At 44.9% G+C, this 24,167-nt stretch overlaps 1 protein-coding gene across 1 annotated transcript; it reads right to left on the bottom strand.

The window, feature by feature from the left end:
- Positions 1–22,768: 22,768 nt before the first annotated feature.
- LOC138871709 (uncharacterized) lies at positions 22,769–23,347 on the bottom strand. Its single transcript, XM_070149607.1, has one exon. It carries the CDS (start codon positions 23,345–23,347, stop codon positions 22,769–22,771), a length of 579 nt encoding a protein of 192 aa, XP_070005708.1.
- Positions 23,348–24,167: the final 820 nt, after the last annotated feature.

Here is a 24,167-nt window from a genome sequence, read left to right as displayed (position 1 = left end):
TCTCACCTTCATACCCCGGCTCGACGTGGTGCTCTGCTCCGAGTTGGGGGCTTGCACGGCCGGATATCCCAAGAAATGGATTCAAAGTAGCCGTGCAAGCGGGACCAAGGATTGTTCGGTCTATTGTCTATCCGAGGCTTCCTTGGCCAAAGAAGGTCCTCGAGCCTGGGATAGCTACAGCATTTTTTCATCCCTCCCTGCCACTCACCTTGTCCCTTGGGCATATCAGTATGGAAAGTTGGGATGAAACTTCCAAGGACTAGTGTCCGGAAGCGCCTGTTGTGGACTTACGAAGGTGGGTTGGTCTTCGGGCTTTCATCTAGCGCATGCATCCCTTTGACTCTTTCTCTAGGCGTGGACTCCTATAGGACCTTGTGATTGTATGTAACGACCCCTTGAGGGCTGCTTGTACGGAAATTTTTATGAATAAGAATATACTTTGCTAATTTCTGCTTTCCTTACTTTGCTTCATTTCCGTATGCTCTCATGCCCTTCGAGGCTCTTCGAATGCTTTCTTTTATTTGCTGACCGCTGATATCTGACTTGAGCACGAGCGCTCATTCTGATCTTATGGTGATCGACATGGCTTTCCTCCGACCCGTCGTCGTACCTCAGACTAATCTTGGATTGATTCTGATAGATTCGAGCTACCGAGGCCCTCCAAGTTATTTGGATATCATACGTTAAATTCCAGGACTTTCGGGAATGTTACCCTAGATGAAGGTCATCTTCGGGTACCCGAGGGTCCTTATTGATCTTGATGTAGATAACCTTTTTAGAACAAATAGGATTGGCTTCCACTGGGGAGTTTGCTCATATTTGGGCGCTTCCTCAGACCTTCATGGAGCTTTCATGATCGGAGCTTCCTGTGTTTATTCCTTTTTTCCGGAAGAGGGGATCACGAGACTAGATGCTTGCCTTGCGTTGAGTGTCGACGTTCAAAGCTCATCGAGGTCCGACTTCATTGGGTCGGGGGTTCTTGACGTAGAGTGCTGCCCCGAGCATGGAGATAATACGAATGGCCCCTTGAGTTTTGGCTCCTCGTTGGAGGATGTTTTCTGGATCAGGTATCAACCCGTCGATCTGTATCGAGGTTGTTGGCTTCCTGGGGCTTGCCTTGGGCAGGTGAATCGTCGCTGTTTTTCGCATATATGTGGGGCAGCTTCAGCTCCTTGGCAAGACTTCATCACTTTTAGATAGTTGCCTTTCTGCTTTGGCACGGGGCATTTCATCTCTTTAGGCGCAAAAAGTGTTAGTGTGCGCCCTTGCCTTGACCTGTTAGTTTCACCATAGTTATGGGAATAACTTCGGGGCCGATCCGGCAAGCGACGGGGGGCGTTGCTCTTGGTGCTCAGGAACCGAGGGATTTTACTCTAGAGACGGCATCCTTGATAAGAGAGGAACACCTGCAGATGGCGAGGAGGTACTGCGGCTGGAGCGAGGGGGTAACACTACAAGTGCTTTCCCCAGATGAGGGCATTGTGGACTCCACTGATGGGTTCTTAAGCATGTACCTATACCCTTTTGCATTTGGCCCCCTGATAGGGTTGTGCTTGATTTTTGCTTGAAGTATCAGGTTACCCTAGCACAGATTCATCCGTCGTTTTGGCGAACGGTGCTGATGATGAGATTCTTCGTGGAGAAGGTCGGGCTTGAATTCACGCTTGACCACCTTGTCAGGCTATATCTGCCATTTCATCATCGAGGCCTGCTAACTCTGAGGTGTTGTTCGTCCACGCCCTTCGTTGTTGATGACGAGGATGGCGGGGATCGAGAGTGGGCCAGTTGGTTTATCCTCATCTGAATGACCGATATTATCCTTCTGGAGTTTTTGCCATTTCCTGAAGGGTGGAATTATACACTTGAGTGAGGCGTTTGGCACTTTTTCAAATTCTGCATATCGCGAAAATCAGCTGAGTAATAATGTTGTTTCCATTGTTGCAACAACTTCGTCAATGACGGGTGAGGTCTATGACCTGCCCAGCTGGGTCCGGAGGCTGGTGGCCCATTCATCCTACAACGTGAGTAGATGGTGAGCTGTACTCTGTACCGGATGGGGAGCGCAAGACCAAGGTATATGCGTATGCTGCCTATGCCTTGCCTTTGTATACCCAAGGTAACCCTTTCCCCTTCCATTTGTTCCGTTTACAGATATCGGGTTATTCCCTGGGACAGGGCAATGTTCTTCCGAAGAGGGGAAGGAGTCATTGGCTTTCGGCCGAGGGGAGATGGCGATAAAAGAGATCGGCACCCACTGTATGATGGAGCCTTAAGTGGCGCTGGTCGGGCTCACATTTTCGAGGAAAGGGCGTCGCCCGAGTCTGCTACTCCCGGAGTGTCTGACTCTTGGCCGGTGATTCCTTTGAGCGAATATGCTGTGCCCGGGGTCGGTTCTTCTGGGGCCTCAAGGGAAGGATCAACAAGAGTGTGTTCCGACTTCAAGGAAGTCCATCGGCTTCACTTTGTGGTGAGTTTTATGTACAGTTTCCCTGTATCCCGTGTCCTCCTCCCTCTATTGAATCATCCTCGTGTAGGCCTGTGATGGTCTTAGGTCTGAGTTGTTTCGTCAAGGGGCCAAGCTTTAGAAAATTCCAGGTAAGGGTGAATCTCTTAGGCTCCTTAGCGAGGAGAAGGAAGTTAAGTTGAAACATTGGTGATATGAGGCGTACCGAAGCTCAAACTATGAGAGCTATATGATGGAGCAGGTAACTTCTTGTAGTGTGTGTTTCACTCCTTTCTAACCTTAAGGATACTTCCCTTTTGCCGTATCACTTGCAAAAAAGGCGGAGGCCTTGGAGTACCTCAAGGGCGATGTCAATCGCGTCAGAGTTGCTTGCGAGTAGCTAAGGGCTCAGGTGCAGGATCGAGCTTTAGAGGAGATGAGCATCTCGGCTAAGGTCCCTGTCTTCGAGGCCCAACTCAGCTTGACTCATGACAACGCCAAAGTTTTAGTGGATATGATTGGGAAACTTGAATCTGATCTCTCGAAGGTCAAAGCCGAGATAATCGATGTCCGAGCAGAAGCGGCATTAAGCCGAACCAAGGCTGACCATGAGATGGCGATTCGTATGAAAGATGTCGTTGATGCCCAAGCTGAACTGAAGTAAGCCCTTGCCCTGGAGAAGAGGATCGAGGAATATATTCCTTGTAAATCCCGGAGAAAGGTACTCAAGGAGGTCAGTGCAATGGGCTTTGTTCTCTCGGAGGAATTGGCTCGACCAAGGGCGGACGAGCGTGTCGCTCGGTCAGTTCTTTTTGACATTGCGGAGGGCGAATTTGACAAGTTGTTGCCCTTTAACGGAGAGTGTAGATTTTGTTTTTTTGTCGCTTTGTCTCTGATATACGTAGGACATGTCCGTAGATGGAGAATGCGCCCTTTTCATACGTGTAATATATAAGAAAGAATTTGAAGCTTTATTTCTTCTGTACCTCTTCTTTTTTTTGTTGCTTTCTACCGGTCAGGCCGGTTTTTGTGTTTGGCGAGGTCCTCATAGGTCTGGAATGGATTGGACAGATCCGGGGGCTCTTAAGTGTGCTCCTTGACGTGAGCAGGTGCTGGGGCCACTGTGCTTGGCCCAGCCATTTAGGCTTAGTCTTCGAGTCACATTGTGACTCGTGCTTCAATTGACCCTCAGGCTCTTTCTTGCCAGCATGGGTGGATGATGATGGCTTTTGTGCTTTGGGTCGAAGTAAACTTATGGGCGCTTGGTCTGGAGGTTTACTCAGCTGGTGATAGTGACATTCATGTTGTGCCCTTAGGCATGTTGCAGCTTTTGGGTCCAGTCTCCGAGTCGGGTCTGCGATTCGTGCTGTAATCGACCCATAAATTTCCATGATTCTCTGGCTGGCGATAGTGGCATCTATGTTGTTCCCTTAGGCATATTGCAGTTTTTGGGGCCCATCTCCGAGTCGTATTGCAATTCGAGCTGTGATCGACCTTTAAATTTCCTTGAGTTCCTGGTCGGCGACAGTGGCACTTATGTCGTTTGGCCGTTGAGACCTTTTAGTATGTGGCACGTGGGCTTGCATAGTTAACTATTTTGGATCAGGTCTCCGAATCGGGTTACGATTAGAGTTTATTTTAATCCTCAAGTTGTCAAGATTTTTTTAGCTGGCGACAATGGCTCTTACGTTGTTTGGTCATAGAGACCTTTCAATATGAGGCCCGTGGGCTTGCTTAGTTGGCGACAATGGCTCTTATGTTGTTTTTGCCAGTGGGCTTTTTGTAGGATTTGTTTCTGCTCATTAAGGTCTTTTTATAGTATTTTTGCATGACCCATCATCAGTTCTAGAGGAACCTCGATTTCAAGTTGTTGTCGGCGATGTTTTGAGCACCTCGTAAGGTTCATAGCTCGTAGGTCGAGTAGATCGACGCTCTTGCAATTTGGAGCCGACATGGTCAGAGCTCATTTGCTTGTTGAGGGAAGCTTGTATTTACCGGTTCTTTCTGAAGTATATTCGATGTAGTGGCTTGTGATTTTTTACCAACAGTCGGGCATCCCTGAATCACGTTATTTTGGTTGTATCAGCCGTTTTGACCGTAGTCATATGCGTTTGGCCATAGCCATTTTTCATCCCTAATGATAGTTTAGGCGTCTACATCGAGGGTATGCCCTTTAGGGATTCATACAAATGTGATTTATAGCCTAAACTTCTGGGTTTTCATGTCTGTTGAGGTCTTAGAGCTTGTCATGCCTATTGAGGTCTTATAGTTTGTCATGCTTGTTGAGGTCTTTCAGTTTGTCATGTCTATTAAGGTCTTACAGTTTGTCATACCTATTGAGGTCTTACAGTTTGTAGAATAGATCTGGTTATGCCGAGGCTGCCCGCTAGGGGTCTTACAGTTTCGGGTTTTCCAGTTGTATGGCGATTAACAGCAATCTCCAAGTTATCGAGTTTGTTCAAGCTTGAAGACATCTTCTCGTAAGCTCGGAGTTGCCTTCTAGGGGTTTGATGAGCCCGAAGTTTCGACCCTGGGGTCATGCAAGTTGTCGAATCGCTAACACTAAATCCTAGAGTATATCGGGACTCATTTGATGGAGAAACATTTGCCGTAAGTATGTCGAAATCACCTTTCTCGAAATACGAAATGTCGAAAAGGTATCTTTATTGCTTGGCGTAAATATATGTTGTAAATACATATTGTCCCGTTGTTGTGAGCTCGGCCTGCACGGGTGTGGCTCCTCTGATTATCTGATCCATTTACATGATTCCGTTTTGGAACTTAGCCAACCATTTATTGGCCCTTCCGAGGGGATGGTGCCCTTAAGAGGAGGTCATCGCACGTAGTCCGACTGTAGAAGAAAGGACTGCGATCTTGTCGGATCCCTTTCTTGGGGGTACGTTGCTCTGCTAATAATCTTGTTGGCGAGATCCTTAGGTCAGAAAATCGGTCAAGGAAAGAGAGCTCGGCGGGTCTCGCGGAGGCCTCGGATCTCCGCGTGGAGTTTAGAATTTCTGAACGCCTCGGCTGACTGCCTGCATGTAGGTTAGTAAAAGGAAAGAAACAATTAAAGGAGCGGAGTAGTCCTTTTCCTGCTGTGGGGTGTGTAGGCGACGTTTTTGAGGTCAGTTATGTTCTTGCCATTTTGGGGCGAGAGCCCTAATGCAGCCTTCCGCCGCATTCAACCAGGTTAGGCCGAAGATGCAGTTCTGCTTACCCTTTGATCCCTTCGAGGGCGGAGGCATTGATGCCGGTGGTGGGTCATATGGTGAGGGATTTCCTCTCATCGCGTGTAGCTTTTTGTCGAATGCCTTAGTCCCACCTTTGTCGGGGAGTTTCATCCCTTTGATGGAGTGGGGTCCAAATCGCCTCTAAGCGGTGTGCCCGTTGTCATCTGAATAAAATGTCCGCGCTTTGCAGGCTCGGCATTCCAGCTCGAGCTCAAGCAAGCTATATAGATGGAGTGGCCTTACTGATTGTTGCAGTGATCCGCGTCTGGAATCCACTAAAGATTCGAGGTGTGGGAGTGATTTGGTTCATTAGTCCGAACTGCCCTATTGGCTTTGGCCTGACACCGTGGGTATAGTTTGTCGAACCACCTGCACTCATGATTTATTTTGAAATAGGTTAAATGAGGGGGGGTTACCAACGCATGAATACAAGGCGAAGTCTCGACGTCCCTTTCCTTGGATGCAAAGGTGTCCTTTGGGTATATTCCCCAAACCCGTCTTTTCCCAGCGATGAGCACTTTCTCTCTGCATTTTATGGATCTTTGAAGGGTGTCGCCGCCCTTATACTGTCATGGTGGTACGTTGTGGCTTGTCAGCTTCATTTTTCCCGATATCCTTCCTCCTTTGGAGCTGGATTCGAGCATGATCGCTCTGTGATACTTGGTGGCGACCTCTATTGAATAGCATGGTTGTCGTTCTTTTGAGCCGGTGACCCGCGCACCCCATGGTTCCTTTGTCGGGCCATAGTTCTCTTGAATGGGTCTTGCTCGAACAGGTCTAAGCCGCCTGGTGTTCCCGGCTTCACTTATCGTGATCACAATGTTTGGTATAGCAATGCTGAAATCGCACTCGGCTGGGCGGGGTTTCCCTATCAACTGTGCCTTATTGAATCTGGTTCCATTAAAGGTTACTCGAGGGTGCTGTACTCGGGCCATCTCCCTATTGTTGCGAGGTAGGTTGCATCTCAAGTCGTTCCTTCCGTTCGCCATGCATGGATGATACGTCCATCTTCTTTGTATCAACTTCTTTGTCGGGAATCTGCCTGGATATACCGAACTCGAGGAGGTTCCTGGAGAGTTATCCATGGCCTTAATTCGGGGCTGGTGTCGGGTGTGGGTATCCAACCGGACCTCGGCTGGGTACCTGGTCTGGCTTCGCTCAAAATTCCCTAGAGTCGTTGGGCATGCTTCGCTTAGGCTTCAGGTGAAGGCTTGTGTTGGCCGATCATCCGAAACTGGGAGCGATCTCATTCGTCCTATCAGGGGATGGGGTACGGCTTCCCACGACATTTCATTTCTTCTTCGTTCGGCCTCAGGTGTATCAAGCCTTCTCGGTACTGCTTTGATGGCGCTGACGCGTGCTTCTGCGGAAGACCACGCTGGTACGATAAGCGAGTCTGTGAGGTCAGGTGCCAGGCAAAGGCGTTGCTTCACGGTTCCTCTCGAAAGAGTTTCTTCGAACTTCCTCAACGAGACGGGTTCGAACTCATCATCTCGGGTGTCACTTCCCCTGAATGAGCACGCGCAAGCGGTGATGCGTCCGTAGGGATCCGAGGTCCTGTCGCACCTAGGGAGTTCCGGCGTTCTGGGTTTCTGCGAAGCGAGTTCCGGGGCCCTTTCCTCGGGAGATGGTTGCTGTAAGAGCTTCCACGAACCTAATTCAATCCTTTTGAAGAGATTCCCAAGCATCCTCATTGTGGCGGGGTCGGTTACCGACTCGTCGTTACTTGATCTCTCGGGTACTGGCTCATCGTAAGGAGATGTCTTTATCGCCACTGCATTGGGGGTCTCTATGCGACTTTGCAGCCAAGCAATAGCCAACTGTCGTGCCTGCAACATTTCAAAAATAACATGAAGACTAACTTTCTGTTCTATTCGTGCCAGGGTTTTTTTGTGCTTCCTATTGGTCGTTGTGTCGTACGCTCCTGTCGATGTGAGTAGTTTCGTCGACTTGTTGTGCATCCTGTGAATCTGTGTCCGCTAGGATCGGTCCGGGAGCGATATCAGGATTCCACGGAGGTGCTTCAGTGTCCGGGATAGCCACACCATTTTCCCTGTGATTTTCGAGGTTGCCGTTCTCAATTTCGTTTATCGAGCTGGACATTTTGGCCTGAAATCAAAGGACCTTGGACAAGAAAAAGTATGAAAAACAACGTGCGTTTGTGTGACGAAACCAGCAAGAAAATAATCACTATTATTTTTAGCCCCACGATGGGCGCCAAACTGTTTACCGTGAAAATGGTAACAACAATTAAATTTGTAAATAGGATTATAAATACATGATCTATTCCCGAGCTAGTTGTTAAAACAGTTAATGCTAAGAACGTGGAGTATAATGATAAAATACGAGCTAAGATAAGGCAGTAATCAAACCAAAGGGGTCTATTACCCGGGTGTAGAGATGGTCGACGAGACCTCGGGGTCGGTATTGGTATCAATCTCGAACTATCAGGTATGGGATAACATATAAAGGTATAATTAGATAGGGCTCTTTCAGCCAATATTAAGCTATAGAATGAAGAACATATAAGAGAATGATAAATGCCAAAGCGATCTCGGGCCAGTGAGAATGAACCACTTAGAAGAAAAGAGAGAGAGACATTATTGCACTTGTGGAGAAATGGAGCAACATCATCCCCTTACAAGGTAGGGCGAGTCCCCTTTATATAGGAGGGAAGACTCGGCTACAAGTATGTGGGGATTAATTACAAAGTACGATGATGGGATGGCTTGACATGATGCTTCAGCATAGGCTCTGGATAGGCCGAGCCTGTCAGACGTAGCCATGTGCCTAGAGGGCTTCCCCTTTGTCCTGGATTCGTTCTTTGTTTTCTCCGAGTCGGGCTTCGACGAGTCTTGAGGTCGAGAATTCGGTCGCGACCTCCTACCCACGGGGTCCTGGGGCATGCTCCCGAAATGTCTCGACAGCGAGAAATCAAGTCTTCTGATTTCTCCGCGTACATAGCTCTTCCAGCAGCCAGTGGTATCCCAGCTCCTCCTAGGCCTCAGAAGCCTTATTATGCACCTCCAGTATCTACTGCGCCTCCTACGTGGGGTGCTTTCAGTGGTTAGTCCAGCAGACCTGGCTCGAGCCAATCACAGCCACCATGTCCTCCTAGAGCTTGTTTTGAGTGTCGTGATACACGCCATATGGTGAGGGATTTCCCATACATAGGAGGGGTGCACCGCCATAGACTTCTCAACCATAACGTGTCCCGCAGAGGTCTCAGGCTATGGTTACAGCTCCAGTTACTACCCCACCTGCTCAGCCAGCTAGAGTTGAAGGTTGGGGGTAGAGGTTGCCCTAGAGGGGGAGGCCAGGCCAGATACTATGCCCTTCCTGCCCATACTAAGGTTGTTGCCTCCGATTCTACTATCACAGGTATTATACTGGTTTGTCATAGAAATGCATCGGTTCTATTCGATCTAGGCTCCACTTACTATTATGTGTCTTCTTATTTTGCTCCACATTTGGGTGTATCTCGGGATTCTTTGAGTACCCCTGTTTATGTTTCTACTCCTGTAGGAGATTCTCTTGTTGTGGATCGCATTTATCGATCGTGTTTGATTGTTCTTAGTGGTTTTGAGTCCAAAGCCGATTTGTTATTGCTCAGCATGGTAGATTTTGATGTTATCTTGGGCATGGACTGGTTGTCGCCCCATTATGCTATTCTTGATTGTCACGCCAAAACTGCGACGTTGGCTATGCCAGGTGTACCGTGAGTAGAGTAGAGGGGTACCTTAGATCATACTTCCAGTAGAGTTATTTCTTTTCTTAAGGCTCGGCGTATGGTTGAGAAGAGGTGTGACACGTATCTAGCTTATGTGAGAGATGTCAGTATTGATACCCCTACAGTTGATTAAGTCCCAGTAGTACGGGATTTTCCTGATGTATTTCCAGCTGACCTTCCGAGCATGCAGCCTGATAGAGATATTGATTTTGGCATTAATCTATTGCCGGACACTCAGCCCATTTCTATTACTCCGTATCGTATGGCCCCTCCTGAGTTGAAGGAGTTGAAGGATCAGTTAAAGGAATTGCTTGATAAGGGTTTCATTCGGCCCAGTGTATCACCTTGGGGTGCTCCTGTCTTGTTTGTAAAGAAGAGGGATGGTTCTATGCGTATGTGCATTGATTATTGCCAGTTGAACAAAGTTACAGTGAAGGACTGCTATCCTTTGCCTCGTATTGATGATCTGTTTGACCAGTTACAGGGTGCACGAGTGTTTTCTAAGATTGACTTGCGTTCAGGTTACCATCAGTTGAAGATTCGGGAGCCAGATATTTGCTTTCAATACTTGGTATGGTCATTACGAGTTTGTTGTTATGTCATTTGGGTTGACCAATGCCCCAACAATCTTTATGCATTTGATGCACAGTGTGTTCTGGCCATTTCTTGACTTGTTCGTCATCGTCTTTATTGATGATATTCTGGTGTATTCCCGGAGTCGGGAAGATCATGAGTAGTACCTAAGGACAGTGCTCCAGACTCTAAGGGAAAAGAAGTTATATGCAAAGTTCTCAAAATGTGAGTCTTGGTTGGATTCCGTGGCATTCTTAGGCCACGTGGTATCGAGTGAGGGCATTCAGGTGGATCCGAAGAAGGTAGAGGCAGTGCAGAGTTGGCCCAAACCATCCTCAACTATAGATATCCACAGTTTTCTTATCTTGGCGGGTTACTACCATCGTTTTGTGGAGGGGGTTTCATCGATTGCAGCCCCTATGACCAAGCTGACCCAGAAGGGTGCTCCGTTTTAGTGGATGGAAGAGTGTGAGGCGAGCTTTCAAAAGCTCAAGATAGCTTTGACCCCAAATTTTGAAATTGCCTACAGGTTCGGGGTCTTACACTGTCTATTGTGATGCCTCGAGGATTGGCCTTGGAGTAGTTTTGATGCAGAACGGTAGGGTGATTGCCTACGTGTCCAAACAGTTGAAGGTGCATGAGAAGAATTATCTTGTCCATAATCTCGAGTTGCCATTGTTCACGCCCTGAAGATCTGGCGTCAATATCTGTACGGTGTGCCTTATGAGATTTATACTAATCATCAGAGCTTGCAGCACTTGTTCAAGCAAAAGAATCTTAATTTGCGCCAGAGGAGGTGGTTAGAGTTGATGAAGGACTATGATATCACTATTTTGTATCACCCTGGCAAGGCCAATGTGGTGGCCGATGCCTTGAGTTGCTGGGAAGAGAGTTTGGGGAGTTTTGCTTATTTACCAGCAATGCAGAGGCCCATGGCGATGGATGTTCAGGCCTTAGCCAGCTAGTTTGTGAGATTTGATCTTTCGGAGCCCAGTCAGGTTCTAGCTTGCGTGGTTTCTCAGTCTTCCTTATTTGATCGTATCAGGGAGTGTCAGTACGATGACCCTCATTTGCTTGTCCTTAAAGACACAGTTTAGCATGGTGATGTCAGAGATGTGACTATTGGTGATGACGGGGTATTGAGGATATAGTGTCAGATTTATGTACCCAATGTTGATGGGCTTCGGGTGTTGATTTTAGAGGAGGCCCATAGCTCGCGGTATTCCATTCATCCGAGTGCCACAAAGATGTATCAGGATTTGAGATAGCACTATTGGTGAAGGCGGATGAAGAAAGACATAGTTGGGTTTGTAGCTCGGTGCCTCAATTGTCAGCAGGTTAAGTATGAGCACCAGAGACCGGGTGGGTTGCTTCAGCAAATAGAGATTCTAGAGTGGAAGTGGGAGCGGATCACCATGGACTTTGTAGTTGGGCTCCCATGGATTTTGAGGAAGTTCGATGCCATTTGGGTGATAGTGGATCGGCTGACCAAGTCCGCGCATTTCATTCCTGTGTGTACTACCTATTCTTCGGAGCATCTAGCGGAGATTTATATCCGGAAGATTGTTCGTCTGCATGGTATTCTAGTTTCCATTTTTCAGATAGAGGTACTTAGTTCACATCACAGTTCTGGAGGACGTTCAGCATGAGTTGGGTACTCGGATAGAGTTGAGTACAGCATTTCACCCTCAGACGGACGAACAGTCCGAGCACACTATTTAGATTCTTGAGGATATGCTCCGTGCATGTGTGATTGAGTTTGGAGGGTCTTGGGATCAGTTCTTGCCACTAGCGGAGTTTTCTTACAACAACAGCTATCAGTCCAGCATTCAGATGGCACCGCATAAGGCTTTATATGGTAGGCGATGTAGATCCCAGGTGGGTTGGTTTCAGCCGGGTGAGGCTAGATTATTGGGCACAGACTTGGCTCAGGATGCTTTGGAGAAGGTTAAGGTGATTCAGGATAGACTCCGTACAGCCCAGTCCAGATAGAAGAGTTATGCGGACCAGAAAGTTTGTGATGTTGCCTATATGGTTGGAGAGCGGGTTTTGCTTAAGGTTTCGCTTATGAAGGGCGTTATGAGATTTGGGAAGAAAGGGAAGTTGAGTCCGAGGTTTATTGGCCCTTTTGAGATATTGAGGCATGTTGGGGAGGTTGTTAATGAGCTTGCCCTACCTCCCAGCTTGGCAGAAGTTCATCCGGTATTTCATGTTTCGATGCTCCGGAGGTATCACGGTGATCTGTCACACGTGTTGGATTTCAGTTCAATCCAGTTGGACAAGGATCCATCCTATGTTGAGGAGCCAGTGGCGATATTGGACAGGCAGGTTCGAAAGCTGAGGTCAAAGAACATTACATCAGTAAAGGTTCAATGGCGGGGTCAGCCAGTCGAGGAGGCAACCTGGGAGACCGAGCAGGATATGCGCAGCCGTTACCCTCATCTTTTCACTATTTCAGGTATGTCTCTATGCTCGTTCGAGGACAAACGAATGTTTAAGTATGGGAGGATGTAACGACCCGTCCGGTCGTTTTAAGAATTTATGCCCTGATCCCCTATTAACTACTTTCCCCATGTTTGTTTCTGCTATTGTGAGTTGCCGGGAGGAATTATTTGGAGTTTCGGAGGGTTTTGGGACACTTAGCCCCTAAATGAGAGCTTAAGTTTTGGAAATTTGATCGTAGTCAGAACAGTGTGAAGACGGCTTCGGAATGGAATTTTGATGGTTCTGTTAGCTCCGTTGGGTGATTTCGGGTTTAAGAGCATGTTTGGATTGTGTTTTGGAGGTCCGTAGCTAATTTAGGATTGAAATGCCGAAAGTTCAATTTGTAATGTTTCCAGTTCGATAGTGAGATTTTGATCTGAGGGTCGGAATGGAATTCCGGAAGTTAGGATAGCTCCGTAGTGTTGAATGTGATGTGTGTGCAAAATTTCAGGTCATTCGGATGAGGTTTGATAGACTTTTTGATCGAAAGCATAATTTGGGAGTTTTTGGAGTTCTTAGGCTTGAATCCATGGTTTATTCGATATTTTGATGTTGTTTTAGGCGTTTGAAGTATTGGTATAAGTTTGAATAGAGGAATAGGACTTCTTCGTGCTTTTGGTTGAGGTCCCTGGGGCCTCGGGATGATTTCGGATGTTTGGCGGAAAGGTTTGGAGCTGTGAGTTGTAGCTGAAGCTTCAAAGCTGCTGTCATAACCACACATGCAGCTTGGGGACCGCAGGTGCGAGACCACAGAAGCGGTCGAGCAACGGCAGAAGCGTCTTGAGGCAAAAGGCAATTGACCGCTGATGCGTCCAAGGCACCGCAGGAGCGGCACCGCAGGAGCAGTAGAGAAGTCGCAGGTGCGGAAGTCCCCCTTTAGTGAAATGTCGCATATGCGATAGGGTCTTCGCAGAAGCGGGACAGCAGATGCGGTTTCACTGGTCAGAAAAGGGACAGAATCGAGGGTTTAGTTCAAAACTTGGAAAAATCAAATTGGAGCTCGGGAGAGGGCGATTTTTGGAGGAATTGGAAGAGGAAATCATTGGGTAACAATTCCTTAACCCTTTCTAGTTGTATTCCATTAATCTATTGTCAGTTTTGTCATTTAATTTTGGATTGGAGGTGAAATTTTGGGAAAATTGAAAAAAAGTTCTTAGACCTAGAATTCGAATTTTGATTGGAAATTTGGCCTTGGGGTTTAGATAATTTTGATATAAATGAACTCGTGAGAGTATGAGGATTCTGAAAATGTTAATTTTACCCAAATCCGAGATGTGGGCCCGAGGGGCATTTTGGTCATTTTACCTAATTTCGCGTATTAGCTTAGAATTTATATTGGTGAATCAGTTACTTGAAGTGTTATTTACATTATGCAATTGAATTGGATAGATTTGGACCACTTGGAGTCGAGTACTCGGGGCAAGAACGTGGTTCTGGGTTGATTTTTAGTCGGTTCGAGGTAAGTGGCTTGCCTAACCTTGTGTGGGGGACCTTCCCCTTAGGATATGGTATTATTGATAATTGAAATGCCTTGTACGTGAGGTGACGAGTGCGTACTTGTGCTAATTATTGAAAATTCGATTTTTCTTTAAGTAATTACCATTATGTTTCTTTTCCTGTTTATACTACTTGCAATTTAAGCATGTTGTTATCTTAGGAAAGCATGCCTAATTGACTTAATTTCCTTACTTGGTCAAACTGATTTATTTGGATTACGTGCAGCATGCTAGGTTAGAAATACATGTTTTACCTTGGTATGGAGCTTGAATTGAACTGTGTACTCTTCTTGTTATTGCTGCATGTTTACTTTGGGACTACTGGATGGTATCCCAGGAGATCCCCCTGTATGTTTACTTTGGGACTATGGAACGGTATTCCGGGAGATCCCCCTGCACATTTACATTGGAACTACGAGACTGCACCCGATAGATTCCACTGTACTGAGTATTTACATTTGGGACTACAGATCGATATTTTGGGAGATCCCCTCGCATTATGAGTTGGACTACGAGACGGTATCCTGGGAGATCCCCCTGTATGTTTACTTTGGGACTACGGAACAGTATTCCGGGAGATCCCCCTACACATTTACATTAGAACTATGGGACTGTACTCGGTAGATTCCCCCTGCACTGAGTATTTACATTTGGGACTACGGATCGGTGTTCCGAGAGATCCCCTCGCATTATGAGTTGGACTACGAGACGGTATCCCGGGAGATCCACTAGATATTTATATTTGGGACTATAGTACGGTATCCTAGGAGATCCTCGTTTGTTATCTTTGTGATGAGCTGTATTTCTTTATGTGTTTACTTGCCTCTGTAGTAGTTGTTGCTGTCCTTTATATTCTGTGTTACTATTATTGTTGTACTTACTCATATTGTTTTGTTCTACACTATTGACCCTTATATTTTATTTAACCTCAGTAGGGCTCTGACCTTCCTCGTCACTACCCGACCGAGGTTAGGCTTGGCACTACTGAGTACCGTTGTGGTATACTCATGCCTTTTCTGCGCATGTTTTTCATATGTAGATCCAGGTACCTCCATTTAGATTTATCACGCTTGAGACGAGGCAGTTGTAGAGACTCCGAGATATATTTGTCGCGTCTGCAGACCGAAGAGTCCATTTCTACTCTCCTTTTTATATTAGCCCTTCTGTACTTTTGTTTCTTTATTAGATATTCTGGAGTTAGATACTTGTAGACATTCAAAGGCTTGTGATCATGAGATTCCAAGTTTTAGGAAATATTATTAGATTTCGAGAGCGTTATTGTTTATGCCGAGCGGCACTTTAAAATACTGTTTATTTCAGTATTTCTGTTTAAAATTATTTCTTCCGCAAATTGGTTTATTTTCTACATTGTTAGGCTTACCAAGTCGTAGAGACTAGGTGCCAACATGATGGTTCATGGAGGAAGAATCGGGGTCGCGAAAATATTATAGTATATGTTAGTGTATTATTTATTTGTATTAGAAAAGTGTTAACGGGTTACATTTATATTATTTAAATAGTAAATATGAAAGTGATTCATATTTTTGACCAATGTTGACCTAATAACGACCAACTTTGGTCGGTTATTTTCTAGAAATTAAAATATACCAACCAAAGTTGGTCGGTAAATGTTTCCACTGAATTAACCGATCAACTTTGGTCGGTAATTTAAATAAAATTTCTTTAAATTTTATAAAACATTTTAAATAAGAATATAACTATTAAAATTTTAAAAATTGGGTCCACATTACCGACCAAAGTTGGTCGGCAATGTGAAAGTTTTTTTTGACTAAGCAAGTCTGACCAGCTCGGTCAACTTGTTGACCAAAGTTGGTCGGTAATTTTTTAAAAATAAATGTAAAATATTTTTCTCCCAGTTTTCGTCCAACTTTGGTCGCTTTTATTGACCGACCAACGTTGGTCGGAAAATTTTGGTCGGTATTTACCGGATTAGTAGTGTTAGGAAATAAATAATTGATGAATATTGTAGCTTGCTTTAGGCGCGATTAATAAATAAATTATCGTAGATATGGGTACGGTTGTCGTGCCATAACCATGATACATAACTCCAAATACGAGTGCACGTTCACGTGACTCACCTTACAACTTTGAAGTAATAATAAAATTGAATATGTTGTAAATTGCGGGTGCATTTCACGTGGCGCGATTTGCAGTATGTATAAAACGACAAGTGTACGACATCGTAACTTGTTCAAATAAATTCCATAAAAATACCAAAAATGATTAAAATATTTAGTTAAAAGAGGTAAAAGGTAAAAATGCGCAATACATCTAAAACATTTAATAATCAGATAATCAAGTCAGGTGTAATTGTAAAGAGACCGTGTTGAAATTACGGAATCCAGGAGTACCTCACACCTTGCGGGTTAACAGAATTCCTTACCCAAGTCTTATGTGTTTCACAGACTAATGCAGAGCCTAATTTTTCTTGATTGGGGATTTAAAATAAATCGGTGACTTGGAACACCATAAATAAATTATTTCAAGTGACGACTCTGAAAAATAAAATAAAATAATCTCCTTTCAATAATGTCACTTAAATTGAAAAAACTCCTTTTTCCCGTAAAAAGGAGGTGTGACAGATAACATGTGCTAAATTCATCTCAAATGATTCATCTGTGAAATAATTAATAGTCTATATAAGTGTTTACCTCGAAAATGGAAGTAACAATTAAAGATAATTTGTGGTTTTAAGATATGTGATTTATTCTAATTCTAGTGATTATACAAGTAATATTAAGTTTAAGTAAGAAGAATTGATGAACCAAAACCAGTATTACTATAACGATGGGGACCTCGAGCTCGATTTTCTTGGTGGCCTTGAGGTCAGCTAAGAGCAATAGAGTATGAACAATAAAGTAAAGGCAATAAAGTTGAAGAACACTTGTTGAGCACGTTAAACAAGAAAAGCAGAGAAGAATATTCTATTGCAGTGAATAATGTGAGATGATCTTACAAAATGATTGGGGTCCCTTTTATATAGGAGGAGAAAACCCCAATATAGTACATTCCTAATTGAAGTAAGAATTCTATTGGTACTGGTGTATAACAACCTAGTACATATCTGTACCATTTCGTACAAATCTTATCCTTTAATTTATGCCCTGATCCACGTGTCCAAGAGAAATTTCCGCTCTTTCTTGAGTACCCTCGAGGATGTACGGCCCTTGTTGTAGGTCATGTCAGGCCTTCGATCTGCTTCCTCGAGGCGTGTATCCTTCAGCCGGATCCAACCCCCACTTCGAGTCACTCGAATTCGGACTCATAGCCCAATTTAAGACTTCAAAATCGAGCTCCTTGGTTTTAACTGTCACAGATAGTCCTTGGGCTTAGTGACCGAGTGGATACCCTACTCGAACTCGACTTATAGGCTGCCCTTTATGATTTTTGATGAATTAATCCTTGATGCCTTAGTCCTGATGCAAATATCGCAACGTTAGCGGTTGAAGCGACTGAAAAGTTGCTTTTTGTACGATTCCCAAAATCATTAATTGGAGGCGGCTGACAGTCAGCCTTTTGGATTCCTCAGCACGCTTAAGTGACCTTTATAAATAGACAGATTTCACAACCTTACAAACTTTATTCCCATATTGTTTTCAAAGTCTCAGTACCCTTCTTTCAATCTCCTTGAGTTCTCCCTTCTCTTTACTATCAACACTCTTCACTTTCTGGGATCTTCCGTATTGCAATGGCGAAAACCTCCAAACCAGTTTTCCAAAAGGAAAAGGCTTCATCATCTTCTCGATTGGCCAAGGGTAAACCAGTAGTGCATCATCGTACCGAGGTATTCTCCCGACATCCGATTTTAAAATCGAGAAACCTGTTTCAACACCAGGTCGATGCGAGCCCATGTCTCGATATGTTTGTCTGGTGACCAAGGCCGAGCTCGAGCAAGTAAACGAAGATTGTAAATGGGACGGTAAATAAATAGTGATTCCTTCCTCTAAGAAGGACATCACTACGTATAAAGCGGGTTACCTAAGCATATACACCTACCCATTTACGTTGGGCCATGCGATTCCAGCTCAGGGTCCCATCGATCCAGTTATTCTTGAATTTTACCAACGATACTGAGTGACGCTCGGCCAAGTCTACCCCTTCTTCTGGTGAATTGTTTACTTAATCAGGTTCTTTTCGAGCCAAATCGAGGGGGATGTCCTTTACCCTCGATCATCAGATCAAACGGTACAGTCCTCGACTTTATCGTGGGGGCTTGATAAAATTGCAATGACTATCCTTAAAATCTTTGTTTGCTAGTATCAATGAGGACAAAGATCGTGGGTGGATGAGCCAGTTTGTCCGAGTCAGGACCTCCGATCTAATTCCTGTCGATTGGATGTCGTTCCCCAAGGAGTGGAATATGAAACGTGAGTACGCAGTAGGTTGATACCTTTCTTTTCTTTGGCTTTATATTCTTTATCGGTCTAACCCCTTTACGATGGTGCAGCTGCTGCTTGGTTTCCTAGTGGGGTCCTGGACCTCGAGGGCTGGGTTTGAAAGCTGGCCTCCACCTTTTCTTACTCGGAGCGTTACTGGCGAGATCTGGCCAAGGGTCGATGGGAGGCCAAAAACTATGGTGAGCTCGCTTGCTTGTATTCTTGTGCTTCTACTATAGGATACTAACCTCGGTTTCATGTAGGTCTTGGAGCCGTTGTTGATTTGTTGTTGGCCCCGGCTAATGAAGTGGAGGTTCCGAATCCTTCCAAAGAAAGAAAAAGAAGAAGAGAGTCATCTGAAAATCCCCTGAAGCCAAAGAAGAGCGTAGCTCAAAGGCATAAGGACGATACAGCGGCCTTATCTCTAGATACGTCCCAACGTATTCGAGAGTAGGGGGAAGAAAAAGGTGATGAATGATTGCTAGTAACCTGTGAAAAAAGAAAAAATGTCGATCCTTCGAAGCCCATCGAGCCGGTGGCGATTGATGTGACTCAATCCAGAGCTGAACAAATTTCCAAGGGGAGTTCAAAAAAAGTCCCCGAACCATCATCCAGAAAGAAAGCACCTCGCTTAGGAGATCATTTGGAGGGCGAGGCTGAAAGTCCTGACCCCGAGCCTCTTCAGATAAGAGAAAATGCCCCGAGTGGATCACTTCGGTGATCAATGTGGATGATTCGCCTCCTGGTCCCGAGTTCTCCTAGGGACAAATTTGAGATGCCCACAATATGAGGTCTTCTGAAGTGGAAGCAAGCCATGAATGACATGATATCTTTCGAGAATGTCTCACAGGGCTTGATGATGGTCCCGACCCTGATGCCTCTTTTATTTTTTATGAGGCTCGTAATCTCTTTAAACAAGTGAGTTTCCTATTTTTTATGCTCGCGCCATTGTTTTAGCTGTTTTGAACCCATCTTCCCTCTTTTTTTGTAAAGGCTATGGTGCTCCATAAGAGGGCATTTTCCAAGTCCCAAGCTGATCTTTCTCGATGCGAGGCTGAGCTTAAGAAGACTTTGGAGGAGAGGGACGTCGTCAAAGCCCTCTATTCTAAGAAAGAGATAGAGATCCACAATATTCGAGTTGAGTTGACACAGGCATGCCAAGGTTGAGACGAGTATGTGGAGAAGGTAATATAGCTCTCGAAGGTCTGTTAGGTATCGGTTTGTTTTATCGACTGTCACTTTTAATTTTGCAGTTTCAGCATAAGGCCGACTTGGAGGTGCAGCTTCGGGAGGAGCTTAAGATGAAAGAAAACGTGACCCTGGGGTTGAGGCAAGGTATGGACAATCTCGCGTCTAAGAAGGAAACTCTAAGAGAGCAGTTAACTTTGCTCAAACGCTAGATTCGAGGTGTGAAGGAGGAGAGCCAAGCTCGTTGCCTCGAGCTCGAGGAGCTTAAAGCCATATCTGCTCCTAAGCTGGCCAAGGCTAAATCTGATGCTGCAGCAATTATGACTTCGTATCGAGCTGATGCCGAAGTTGCTAATGCTCGGGCAAGGGAGATTTCTTCTACGGCTGAGGCTAAGTTATCAAGTGCCCTTGACCATGTTAGGTGTCAATCCCGGAGGATAACCCTCGAGGAGATACATGCCCGCGGCTTTGACCTTTCAGCCGATATTGAAGTAGAGAAGATTTTGGAAAAAGAGGTGGGTGTTCTACTTTTCGATGAGGATGATTCAGCTGGTGTCTCTGAGAGTGAAGGAGACGGGGATGAATTCCCTGAGGGAGAGGCTCTTGAAGATGTGACTCCTGAAGATGCGACTGCTAAGGATATGACCCCGAAGTAGTTTTAGGTCACTTTATTTTATTTCTTTGTAAGCCTCCCTTATGTAAATATTTCCTGTAATCATTTTTTGGAAATACGGGGGAAACTTTTATCTTGTCTTTGGTTTGTGCTGGATTTAACATTGTCTTTATTTATGTAAGACTTCATTTGAATGATTAATCCGAGGATTGGTTTAGGGTTCGGGGTGTTACATAACCCTTAGATCTTTATCGATAATTGTAATAATCTTCGAGTTATTTTAAAATCGATCTGATGCAAGCTCGGGATATTGTGAACCTTGAGTTCGGATCGAAGTGAGAGCGGAGTCTCGAACTATATGTTTTCGGCTTCTTAAGCCTTTCGAAGTTGGCCCTTGGGCTTTTATATATATGCCCTTAGGCTCTTTTAAAATTGGCTCATAGGCTCTTATATATCGGCATTTAGGCTCTTTTAAGCTAGCTCTTAGGCTCTTTATATTGGGTCGTTTCGGCCTCTAAAATGGCTATGTATTTTTCCCTCATTTCGGCTAAAAGACTTAGTGAAATTTTAGTTATGCCTTAGCATGTGTTTTTGTACCCGTTGGGTTTTTCGAAGGCTCGATGTATCAGAATCTTATTAGTCATTTCGTTTGCGTAAAAATAATCGAATACCTCTAAAGGTTTTTCCGAAGGCCGGTGCTATCGAAACCTTTGGATCATTCGATGGCTAATTTATCGGAGCCCTTAGGATTTTTGGGGGCTGAATTTATCAAAGCCCTTCACATTCTGCTTTTGCCGAGGGTAGCCTAATTTAACCCGTTTTTTAATAGTTGAAGGCCTTTAATTTATGGCGAAAGTTAGACATCTCCGAGCCGTATTATTTTGGTCGTAGCCTTTTCTTACGACCGTAGTCTTTTATATGGCCGTAGCCTTTAGTCCCCGAGTGTGATGGCCTTGGCCTTAATATCAAGGGGATGCCTCTTCGAGGTCTTATGAGCTCGAATGTGCCTCTTTTATGTCTTGTGAGCTCGAATGTGCCTCTTTGAGGTCTTATAAGTTCGAGTGTTTGATAACTCGGTATGTCGATGGTCGATAACAGTCCCCGAGTGTTCGGGTGCATTCGGCGTTTTGGCCCTTGAGCCGTTAAATGTGAAAATAGTGGACTTCTTTGAGGCACAAAGTGTTTTGATATAAAAAATGCTTCTTTGAATAATCGATACATTCGTACATGTTTTCCCGCTAGGGGTTCGACTATTCTATGTGGACACGGTTCTTTTGACAGTTTGACCCATTACAACAGTCCCTATCGAGACCCTCGTTGGCATGAATTTCTTTCTTCGAGGATATAACCTCCGAGGGTGATGCCCTTAGTATTCGAGGCTGATCGAAAAGAAGCCTTGAATACTTTTTTGAATGTTCCTTAGGTAGCATATGGTGTTGCCTCGTTAAAAACCTCGCCGGTAAAACCCATTTGGGACAAAATCCGAGCTAAGGAAAAAAGAATGCAACGCATGCTTTAAAGCCTATGGCCTTCCTGTGAGAAGGTGTGTCTTCGAGATCGCGAGCCTTTAAAAGATCCTATTGTAACGAGCTTGTAAGATCCTTTACCAACAACTCCGAGGCCTCGCTATCCATGATCATGGTATCTTTGAGAGCCTTGACCTGGTCGGGGATGATTCTTAATGCCTTGATTTAACACCATGAGGTGGAGAAATTCACTCGTTCCAACTTCGAAGACACGATTATCTAGGTTGAGCTTCGTGCTGTGTCGCCTCAAAATGTTGACTATTTCTTGCAAATGAATTAAAATGGTCCTCTACGCACAGGGACCTAATTAGTCATATCATCAATATGGTCTTTTGTTATTTTACCTGTCTGTTCTTTGTACACCGTGTTGACTGGATGTTGATATGAAGTTTTTCAAATTGGGGGCCTCCCTTTTTATTTTACTGGTTTGAACCTGGGACTATTGCTCAGCCTATGTGTGGTGATTTAATGTTGAATCTCTGTCATATCTAAACGGGGCCAAGCAATGCAATCTATATCATCAATAATACACTAAATGAATTTTTTCCTAAGTTCGGGGGTTAATCCCGTTCCTAGGTGTACCTTTCTTTTGAGCGGTTGACTTGGTAGCATCAGGCTTCTCGGGGACAACAGAGGTTCAAGGAGCTAAGGGGTTCCCTTTTTCACCTTCGATTACCTGTTTATCCTGCTTCGGTCTAGATATGGAGCTGTGATTGCTACTTCGCTACCTATTTTATCTTTGAGGCTTGACTTCCCCGAGGTCAAGGGTTTCGGCATCGACACCGCTTCCTCGATTGCAAACATCTCTTTTGCAGCATGTTGTTCTCCGTGGACTATTTTCACTCCTTCTTTATTGGGAACTTCATTATCTGATGGAGGGTCGACGGCACTGCCCTCATGTTGTGTATCCATGGCCTTCCGATGAGTGTGTTATACCTCATGTCACCTTCGATGACATGGAACCTGGTGACTTGTATGGTCTCGGCTACGTTTACTAGCAAAATAATTTCTCCCTTTGTTGTTTCACTTGCCATGTTGAAACAATTCAGCACCAGGGATGCAAGTACAATCCGATTTTGCAGGCCAAGTTATTTCACGACCATTGATCTGATTATGTTCGCAAAGCTACCTGGATCTACTAAAACGCGTTTAATCTGAACATTATTTAAAAGGATAGATATTACCAGAGCGTCGTTGTGAGGCTGGGACACGTCCTTTGCTTCCTCGTCATAGAATGATAAGGCGTTCTCGGGCACATAGCTCCGCGTTTGTTTCTCTTCCGTGATGGATACTTTGGTATGTTTGAATATGGGTCCTTGTGGGACATCGACTCCACCGATGATCATGTGAATGATCTGTTGAGATTCTTCAGGTTCATTCTTCCTATTTGCATCTCTTTCTCGGAAATGGTTCTTAGCCCGGTCATCGAGAAATTCACGAAGATGCCCTTCGTTGAACAACCGGGCTACCTCCTCCCTAAGCTGCATGCAATCCTTGGTCATATGCCCATGAGTACCGTGATACTTACATATTAAGTTGGGATTCCTTTGAGAAGGATCGATCTGTATGGGCTTGAGCCATCTAGTATCTTTAACTTTGCCAATGGCTGAGATAATACCTGAGGCATCGACACTGAAGTTGTATTCTAACAATTTGGGTGCCTCCATCGGTCCCAAGCGCCTGTCGAACCCGGTTTTGCTCATAAGCCCTGGGGCATTTTGGCCTCGATCTACTCTTCGATCATTTCTAAGTGTATTATGCCTTGAAATGTTCCTTATATCTTCGACGCATGGTTGATATCTTACCTTGTTTAATCTTGATCCCCGGCCTGAGTCCCTCGGGGGCTTGGCTGCAAATCTGTTAGGATGAACTGAGCCCGATGGGGCTCCCAATTGGTCGTCTTCGATCCTAATTTTTGACTGATAATGATTGTGCACATCCGGACATGTCATAGTGGGATATTCAATCAAGTTCTGTTTTAGCTGTCGAGATACAATCGAGCTTCTTTCATTCAAACCTTGCATAAAGGCCTGAACCGCCCAGGCATCGGAGACCGGTGGCAATTCCATCCTTTCTATCTAAAACCGGGACACGAACTCCCTTAGCATCTCGTCAACCTTTTGTCTTATTTTGAAGTCGTCCGATTTTCTTATGGCCACCTTTATAGCCCCGGCATGTGATTTCTTGAAGGCGTCCGCCAACATAGCAAATGAATCTATTAAGTTAGGAGCTAAGTTGTGATACCATATCATAGCTCCTTTGGATAGTTTTTCCCCAAACTTTTTCAAAAATACTGACTCGATTTCATCGTCATTCAAGTCATTCCCTTTGATTCCACAAGTGTATGTAGTAATATGTTCATTAGGGTTAGTTGTTCCATTGTATTTTGGTATATCGGGCATGCAAAATTTCTTGGGAATGGGCATCGGAGCCGCACTTGGGCAAAAGGTTTTTGTGTGAATATTTTGGCATCTAGACCTTTCAAAA

Source organism: Nicotiana sylvestris, chromosome 6, assembly GCF_000393655.2.
Source record: "Nicotiana sylvestris chromosome 6, ASM39365v2, whole genome shotgun sequence".
NCBI lineage: Eukaryota > Viridiplantae > Streptophyta > Magnoliopsida > Solanales > Solanaceae > Nicotiana > Nicotiana sylvestris.
The sequence above is the reverse complement of the archived record's forward strand: the minus strand, read 5'-3'. Positions and strand labels throughout refer to the sequence as shown.